The 8754-nt window shown below is 38.1% G+C and overlaps 1 protein-coding gene across 2 annotated transcripts in view; it reads right to left on the bottom strand.

Moving 5' to 3' along the window:
- Nucleotides 1–3831: 3831 nt before the first annotated feature.
- The window catches only part of LOC121656683 (protein MTSS 1-like), a 58672-nt gene continuing 53749 nt past the window's right edge, over nt 3832–8754 (bottom strand). The window contains exons 12-15 of one of the 2 annotated variants that reach the window (XM_042011802.1): nt 7915–8175; nt 7172–7339; nt 6895–7051; nt 3832–6257 (exon numbers count right to left, since the gene is read on the bottom strand). In XM_042011802.1, coding sequence (XP_041867736.1) covers nt 5617–6257; nt 6895–7051; nt 7172–7339; nt 7915–8175 — 1227 coding nt within the window. In that variant the 3' untranslated portion in view covers nt 3832–5616. The remainder of the gene's footprint in view (nt 6258–6894; nt 7052–7171; nt 7340–7914; nt 8176–8754) is intronic. The other variant, XM_042011803.1, reaches the window with a different exon arrangement.

Genomic DNA, 8754 nt, shown 5'->3' with positions numbered 1-8754 from the left:
CAGAAGATGTTTAAATTCGTGATAGGATTAAGTATAAAAGCCTTGAAGGAAATTGGATCTTTTTATCTACCTGTCTCATTAGGAGAGATTTGTTATCAAAACGACCAGCAGTGAAACACCTGTTAGGCTCATGAGGCGATCTTAAAGAGTAACAAAGTAATAAGTAATCATCTGTTTGATGAAACGTAGGTTTTTGCATTATGTCTGAATCATGTTCAGTTTTTTTTTTTATGATCTGTGTTCTGTTAATTTTTAATTCTCTAAAGAAAAAAATTTGAAGCACATGAACCGCAGTTTGTCTTCCTTTTTTAGAAACACCATGTTCTGCTGCCACCTTGTGGACAGTCAATGGCAGCAACTGTGCACTGATAACTGTTTGTACTATAAAACCTGTATTGTCATATATATATATATATATATATATATATATATATATATATATATATATATAAAAATTGTGTATGCATTTTGCAGAATTATGTGCAACTCAAAACAATGAATTAATAAATGTTAGTGTTTACTTCACAGGTGTTGCTGTGCTTCAATGGTTCTTGTTCTTTTCTGAAGAACCCTGGAGCAAATGCATTAAGTCCTGACAGATCTGCTGAGAACAGCCTCAACGCTCCACTCAGGTCAGATCCTGCAACGTCAAACATCTGCATTCAAAGTAAAACACATCTTGAAAGTTTTATACATATTCTCAAGTAGATTCGTATATATATTTATAAATCAGAAATTAAGTTTAGGGTTTTTTTTTTCCCCCCACATGGGGAATTATTGTTTCTGTTTGTATGTGTAACGCTGACTGGTTTGAGATGACGACGAGCTCACTTGCATACAAAAACTGCATCTGTCAGGATTTGTAGCATTTTAATTAGACTACAGTCAGAGTAGTTCAATCCTGCCTTTTATAGTACTGCTGAAGCAATTAATTTTGGAATTTAAAAACATAACCTGAATTCATTATTTTATGTTGTAAGTAGTTCTTAAATGACATTTTAAAATGAAAGTGTTTTGTTTTTTCTTCTACTTTTTTCATACTGCTGTTAGCTTTTGTTTGCGTTCTAAAGCAATACTGAGACTAAAAATAATAAAGCCTTACAATAGCCAAAATAAAAAAGAAAAGTCATCAAGCAGGAGGAAGAAAATTAAAAGCAGCATCTGTCTAAATTCCCGAACACCAGCTCTTCATTCTTTCACTTCTGGATGTTTCTCTCCAAGTTAGGTCAATAAGATTTAAGATTAAAAGCTGCAAAAAATCCACAAGCGTTGTATTGTCAGACACACCCAGTGTGACTAAGATACCCTTCATTAGACAGTTTTGGACTGGTCAACTACAAGATCACCAGACAAGTGTCTTAAGATCCGTATGCAGGACTCTTCTACCACGTTTCACCTTTAAATGCCATCATTTAGTAAATGGAAAACTGTAGGGATGCACCAGTACCTGTTTTGGCTGATACCGATGTGAGTGCTAATAAATCTCATTGCAGTTCTCTGGTGAGAAGCGTGGACCAGAATGTCAGATGTGACGCTTATTGTATGGGTCATTCTGCAGCCATCCTGTAAATATATGGCTTGACAACTGTCAGAATCCTCAAATATACGGAGGGTAAAGTGGTTTTTGGTGGGCGTTGTTCACAGCCAGCACAAGGCACCTATATGCCCAAAATCAGCTTCTCTCCCTGAGATAATGCCAAATTCAGATCTTAAAAATAGCACCAGTAAGGCCATTTAAAACGCACTTTGTCCCGCTTCTGTTTCTTATGCCTCCACCTCTAACCTGTAAGTCTAAGATCAAGTTCTTACTATTTAGTGTGTTTGTGTGCGAGAGGAAGTGGTTGCAATAAGAGACCATTTGAGACAAATTGGTAGCATTTATCTGGGAAGTAGACACAGGAAAACATCAGAGGAGCACCTAAAGTAATAATATACAAAAATTAAGTCAGGTCATTATTTAGCATATACTGTAAAAAATTTGGCAACTTGTTTCAAACTAAAGACCAAACGTTAAAGGGTAAGGAGACACTGACAGCTCATTGACAGAAATAGCTTCTAAACACAGAGTACAGGACAAGTGATTCGTTTTTCTTATCCAACTTGAATAAATATCTCAGATTACATATAATCAGAAATAACTGACTCAATTGAGCAGATTATTTTAATCAGAAATAGATGTAACGCCTAATACTCACTTGTCTAATTCTCAGTGTGTTAGCCTCACTCACAAAATGCACAGTTAGTCGTCACAGGCTCAAAAACATTCAGCTTCATACGCTTGGTATCGCATCAGCTGCGCAACAGTTTGAAAACCTGCAGTGGAAAATGAACACAGATGTAAAAGAGACAGGCTTCAGTCATCATACAGGGTGTCAAACTGCAGTCACATAAAGTGTGAAACATCTGTGATCCCCGCAGGGAATCTGATTACATGATCTAAAATGTCTTCTGGTCCTTTAGAGTCAGACCATCTTGGGACATTTGTTCCAGTTGGGGGACAAAAAAAAAACATGCATATTGTATGTATATATGTGTTTTTATTCATATATATATATGTAGGTATTGTATGCTCTGACAGAAAATTTAGAAATGTAAAAGCAACAACTTTATAATCTTAAACAGAATAAATTATTGTGAGAAAACACAACGGTATAATTCGGTCGCACGGGGAAGGTGGTGTGTATTTCAGCTTGTTAATTACTTGCTAATATAGACTAACTCATAAGGTTATTTAAGTTATATTGAAGATGCTCAAACTACATTTGTGTGTATTTGTTGCAGTTAATGTTAGTATGCAGCAGCATCTGATTATAATTGTTCACTGTAACTGCTCGGTCCCAGATATCAACCTCCTGTAGTGCCATTATGGAGATCCATGTAAAAGATACTCGGACAGGATTCACACACATGAATCCTTAACCCTTTACCAGACAAAGAACCATATTTGGTCATTGCATTGGACGTAAAAAAAAAAAAAATACCTCTGCATGTTACGCCATGAAATCAACCAAGTAACAGAGTTTTAAAGTCTTGATATATCCTCAAGTATCACAATAACACTCTTATCTTTGGTTCAAATTTTAAATTCCCAAGTATTTCAGTGAGTGTCTGATGAAGGGTGAACAGTCTACAGCTGGAATCTCGTGATATTTCACTATCAAAACAAAAAAAATTACCAGCAATAAAATTCTCAATGGTAAAGCCTGATAAATCAATTGTACTCAAATCTATACTAAAAACTCAAGTTAAAAATATGTTTTAAAGCTGAGATGAAGCTAAAAATAAGTTAAAAAGTGCCATTTGTTTTTTTGTTAACTCATATTTCTGAAAATAAGTCAAACATTTCCTGATATTAAAAAAATAAAACAAACACCATGTTTTATTTACTAAAGGACCTTCGGCCATTCACTTTCCAAAAAAGGATAAACTATTATGGACTCCATCTAATTATACTTCGCAATAACATTTAGCAAGTATGTCGAACTTATGTGGTCATTATGTTTTTTTCCCCTGAAATTTATTTTTGATATGCGTTTCACTGTAATTGTGGAAACTTTTTTTACGCCATATTGCCTCCTGCTGATTCATTCATAATTTACTTTTCACCAGCAGTAGCCTTACCATGATGCTTTTAAAAGGCCAACTACTGTAGATACATATGCAGGCTGAAATACAGTCAAACAGTGGATGTATAGCATTGGAATGGTATTGGAAAATCTTTTAGACCTATTGTTCTTAGCTAATGAGACATGGATCTCCAACATGGGTACTTGAGGATACACTGCACCAAAATCCTCTTTTTTTTTAATTGGGCAGTTCAAATAAAGCAAGATAAACTCCACATCAGATTCTTTACACTTCTTTTCCTCTGCACGTTATTGTACTTTTGTGGCTTCTGTATTTTAATCCCAGTTGTGATTGAGAGTGACTTGGATAAGTTATTAGAGCTTATTATTGGAGCTTATTTTAACTTGGACTTGTCAGTCATTTTTTAAATATAATTCTCCAGTTCTCTTGACATGTTGCGACCAACAAATGGCCCTTGACTAAATCTTTCAATTCTTTAAATTCTCAAAGAACTCTTATATTGTAGTGAATAATCTATCATTTAACTGAGTGATTTGCATGTCCATTCAGCAAGTGAGTTACTCAGGGCACCATTCAGCTATTAATACTGATTTTAACTAAACAGATTGCAGATAAAAATAAATATTGTTGAGTGTATTTTGATTGAATGTCATTAGAAAAAATTTACAACTATGTTCCGTATAACCAGATTATATTACATGGACCAGATACTTTGATCCAAACTTACATTTTGTGTTTAAACTCTGGTTACTGTAGCAGACTGTTCCAAAACTAAGCACTGACTCAGTGGTAGCTTGACTAAAATAAAGTTCACAACTGTTTACTTCAGTGTCAGCTAAATCAGCACACAGGCTTGACTACAACACACCGACACACTAATCCACAACTCCATTTACTACAGATGGTAGTAACACGGTAACTGTAGTAACAGCCTCATCTAGTGCTATGGGCTTAAACTGTATGCTAACACATACTGCACAGTTGCTTCTTTTTAAACTTTGCTCTAAAATTATACTTAATAGTCACAATTGGGTTTTTTCAAAGTGCTTGACAGAAATTAATGCTAAAAAAATCCCATAATCAAACCTAAATTTTATATATATATTAAAAAAATCCTAACAATATCTTTAAATTTCCAGTTTACAGAATCGTTGACATGATTGTACAGCTCAACAACCACCAGCTGGGTATTGCAGGCTTTATTTGCTTGTGGATTTCATTTAAAAGACTAAAATGATTGTTTATACAGGGGAAAACTAAAAACATGCAGTTCTATCTATTTTCTGAATACAAAAAACAAAAAAAACATGATTATTCTCTCCTATATGCTGCTCTACATATATAAATATTTTCTCTCAAAAACATTTATTACATTAAAAGAAGAAATAATTGTAGTTGGATTAACATGTTACATCCTGCACATGATTTATGACACATTAAGTGAAAATGGGAGACTATGTGGATGTAAATTGAGTGTATGGCAAATCTACAAACATGAACAAAAAATAAAAAATGATTTGATCTTACTCACTCCTTCCACTTAACTGTAATCTATAGTCAATTCTATTAAAGCCTTCGTTTCTACTAGTCTGACCTCCACCCCCACTGAGCCCACTTAGTCAATAATATCTTTCCCTTTCTTTTACAAACGGAAGTTTCCCAGAAGAAATGAACTTGGGTCAGTGCTCCCTGTAGTAAGCTCATACAGGATTTTTTTCTTTTGCCTTTATATTAGTTTAGATTTCCAGATTGTGTACATGTGATATGTAACATCCAAAGCCAACTTTATTTGCACCTAAATGAAATGCTTTATCATTAAATGATAATCAAAAGGTCACAAACTGATCCTGGATTAGTCTCTGGGCAACTTCCACCTATTTTGGCACTCTTCAAAGCCGTAACTCCTGTCCACATTTCTTTTCTCAGCAGTAACCATTTTGTGTCCTTTCAGCTAAATATTCAGTTGGGGACAAAAAAAGAAGTGGGACAAAAAAAGAAGTGGGTGAAGTCAAACCAACCCTGGTGGTATCAGTGAACGATCGGTGCTGATCGGTCATTGGTCATCGTCTTCTTGAGCTTGACGCCTCGACGAATAGCCACCAGAAAGTCCTCTACCTCGCTATATTCTGTCTCCTCCAGAAGCTCAGGGAGAGGTCGACGCTCCCATTCTGACATCCGACCGCTCGGCTGTGGAGGCGGTGTCGGAGGATCGGACCCTTCATCTAGATGCTGGGTCTCCCAGGCGACAGACTTTGGGGAAAAAGGCCCACTGCTGCCAGGAGACAAAGGGGATGTTGAGGGGCTAAGAGGGGTCCGTAGTACGTTACCATCATCTGCTCTGCTGGGGAAGCCAGGATAGTCAGGCACAGTGGGGGTCTTGACTGGGATCATGGGGGGTTTGATGGGGATGGGGCCTAAGCTGAGACCCCCAGAGGGTCGCCTTAAATTTGGTTTGGAGGATGGTGTTCGTCGAATAGTAGCAACGCCCGGGGTGATGATGGCGTTAGAGGGCAGGCCAGTAGTGGAAGTGGGACGTTTAGACTGAAACATGCGGCGATAGGACTGACTGTCACTGTTCCTCTGGATGGTGGAGGACTTATCAAAGTCTGCCTGCTGCTGGTGCTCTCCCTCCTGATCTGCACCCACGGAGTAGTAGTCGCAGTCTGACACTGTGGAGAACAAAAATTCCGATTAAAACAACACATCCACACAGAATTAGAATTAACCTGATTTCACTGACGCATTAGATTTAATAACACATCGAAGGTACCAAGATATTTTATAAAATTGAAGTAATCCCCAAAGAAGGGCTCTACATTTTCTTCTGAATATCCACTGTGGTATTTTCTTTACCTTCATCCTGGAAGTTTGCTTCCTATTAGGACAACTACCATTTCTACTGTGGTGGTAGAAATAGTTTTTTTTTTTTCTTTATTTAGTTTCATTTTACAGCCAGGTCGATGGCTCAGTGTACCAACTCTACAAAAGTTGTACCTTGAAATCTCATTACACAGAATTAATTTTACCTCAGCTGCATGTTGAAACATTTCTAATGTGAATTTTTTTACTCACTCCAGTGTTTTTTTTAGGTTTGAGTAAAATGCCTTATAACAAAAAGTAGCTTTAGGTAAGTTTTTATTCCCTTTTGTCTGTTGCTTTGGTTGCCTCTTGATGATTTCTAGAGCCAGCTGTTGCGACAGATGATGAGGATATGCTTCTCTGCAAATGGTGTCTGTGTGATTCAGCAGATGCATTTCCATGATTTAGTTTTCAAATGAATTTGCTTGTAAATAAGTGCGTGTTCACCTTGTGAGGAGATGGTATCCTCTGAGCAGCAGGGTGTGTTAGTCTGGCTGCTGTAGCCGCTGGAGCCCTGCAGCGAGTCCCTGCAGGAGCCATGGATGTCCAGCTTGAGACCTCTGGCCAGTGCTCTGGCCAGCTCCTCATGGGTTTCCTTGTCCACCTGGTAGTATCAGCACACAGACATATTTGTGTTTGGGATTTTGCAGCCATCAAGTAAACTAACTGCCATTCATCAGATTACTTTTGCTGGTCAATGTGAGATGCTTTGACAGCATCTTACCTTAGGAGATATCATAGAGGTGTGTCCTTTGACCCCCTGTAGGTCCTCCTCTGGTGTGGTGCCACCAGTGCCCTGGTGGCTGCTGGGATCGGTAATCTCTTTCTTGTCCTTGCTCCTCCTCAGTGTGTTGATTATGGGCTGGTCATACGGGCCGGGTTTAGCCCAGTCCTACAGCGGAAGACATCACCCAAAACAACAAACCGTGCTATTTAAACTCATGTTTGTGTTTTTGCAATATTCAAACAGAAGAACTGTAAATTTAAACATTTAATAAAGAAAACAATGAAATACAAAATTTATGTATCAAGAAGCTTTAAAAAGGCGCAACTGCACAGATTAATGTGAATTTTGCAGAGAAGAAAAAAAAGCCAAAATCCAGCTATTTTTAATAAACCCAATCAGCAGCAGGAAATGAGCATATTTTTGTTCTCATCTTGAGGCTGTAGCCTGAAAAGATTTGTAAAGCTTCCATGGCAATTAACTAAGACAAAACATTAATCCAAAGTAGAATCTTAATTTTCTCCTGCATGGCTTGTGAATAAATAACCTTGATGCCAAAGATCACACACCTCTCAAAACCTGATTTTTTAAAAGGCTGCAGCTCTAATCTGAACCACAGCCAAAGGAGCGAAAGTGCTGCAAGAACAAGTCGCATGACATCAAATCAAAACAAAGGAGCAAAGATAAAAGGAGGATCATTTGAAAGAAAAGTGGAAGACATCAGGGAGAAATGTAGATCAAACCTTCCAGGATGGGACTCTGGATGATGGGATCATTCCGAGCCCCGAAGGGCTGAGAAGCGGGAACTCTCCTGATTGGCCAAAGTCTGACCGAGACCACGGCCATGTGGGGGAAACGGACGAATAGGAGGGCGAGGAGATGGGAGAGGTGGCGGTGGAGGAAGATGAGTAGGTGAAGTATGAAGGGTGGAGGTGGGTGTCCTGGGCTTGAAGCACTACTCCGTGCAGAAAGAGGGCACCGTGATGGTCAAAGCCGTTTGACAACTGAAGGTGAGCGAATGAAGCAGAAAAACAAGTGGAAAAATTAAAGATGATTTATGACCTGATGTGAAAACAAGACGCAGGTAGATGGAGTGCTACATGTAGCAGGAGTCTTCATCTCCAGTAGCTGCATTAGCTCAAATTTGTTAAGATTTACAACTTAATAAATCTACAAATCTCAGCATAATTCATATATTAACTTTGATGATTTGAAGCTCCATGTAGCACAAAGTGTGATGATGATTCGGCTGGCCCAAAAACCTAATATTTGTGTTTTAGTATGCGTTTGTTCACCTGTTGTACACCAGAGATGGGCTCAGGGTGAGAGGGTGAGGAAGATGAGGAAGCCTCCTCATTGACAAACAGGACAAAGCAGAGAAGCACCACTGCAGCAGAGCCATGCAGAGCAAACAGAGAACATCACGAAAACAAAGAGCCAAGGAAACAAGACATTTCAGTGAAGGCTAGTGATCACAAAGCCAAAGAATCAGTGCAACAAAGAAATATAAAGACAGCATTTAAATGAAACTGAAGCTGATTCAGCAGATTGCAAAGCTGGGTTTGATTAATGGACGGCATCAA

This window comes from Melanotaenia boesemani, chromosome 17 (genome assembly GCF_017639745.1).
Source record: "Melanotaenia boesemani isolate fMelBoe1 chromosome 17, fMelBoe1.pri, whole genome shotgun sequence".
Lineage (NCBI taxonomy): Eukaryota > Metazoa > Chordata > Actinopteri > Atheriniformes > Melanotaeniidae > Melanotaenia > Melanotaenia boesemani.
Note: the sequence above shows the minus strand (reverse complement) of the source record. Positions and strands in the feature narration are given on the sequence as shown.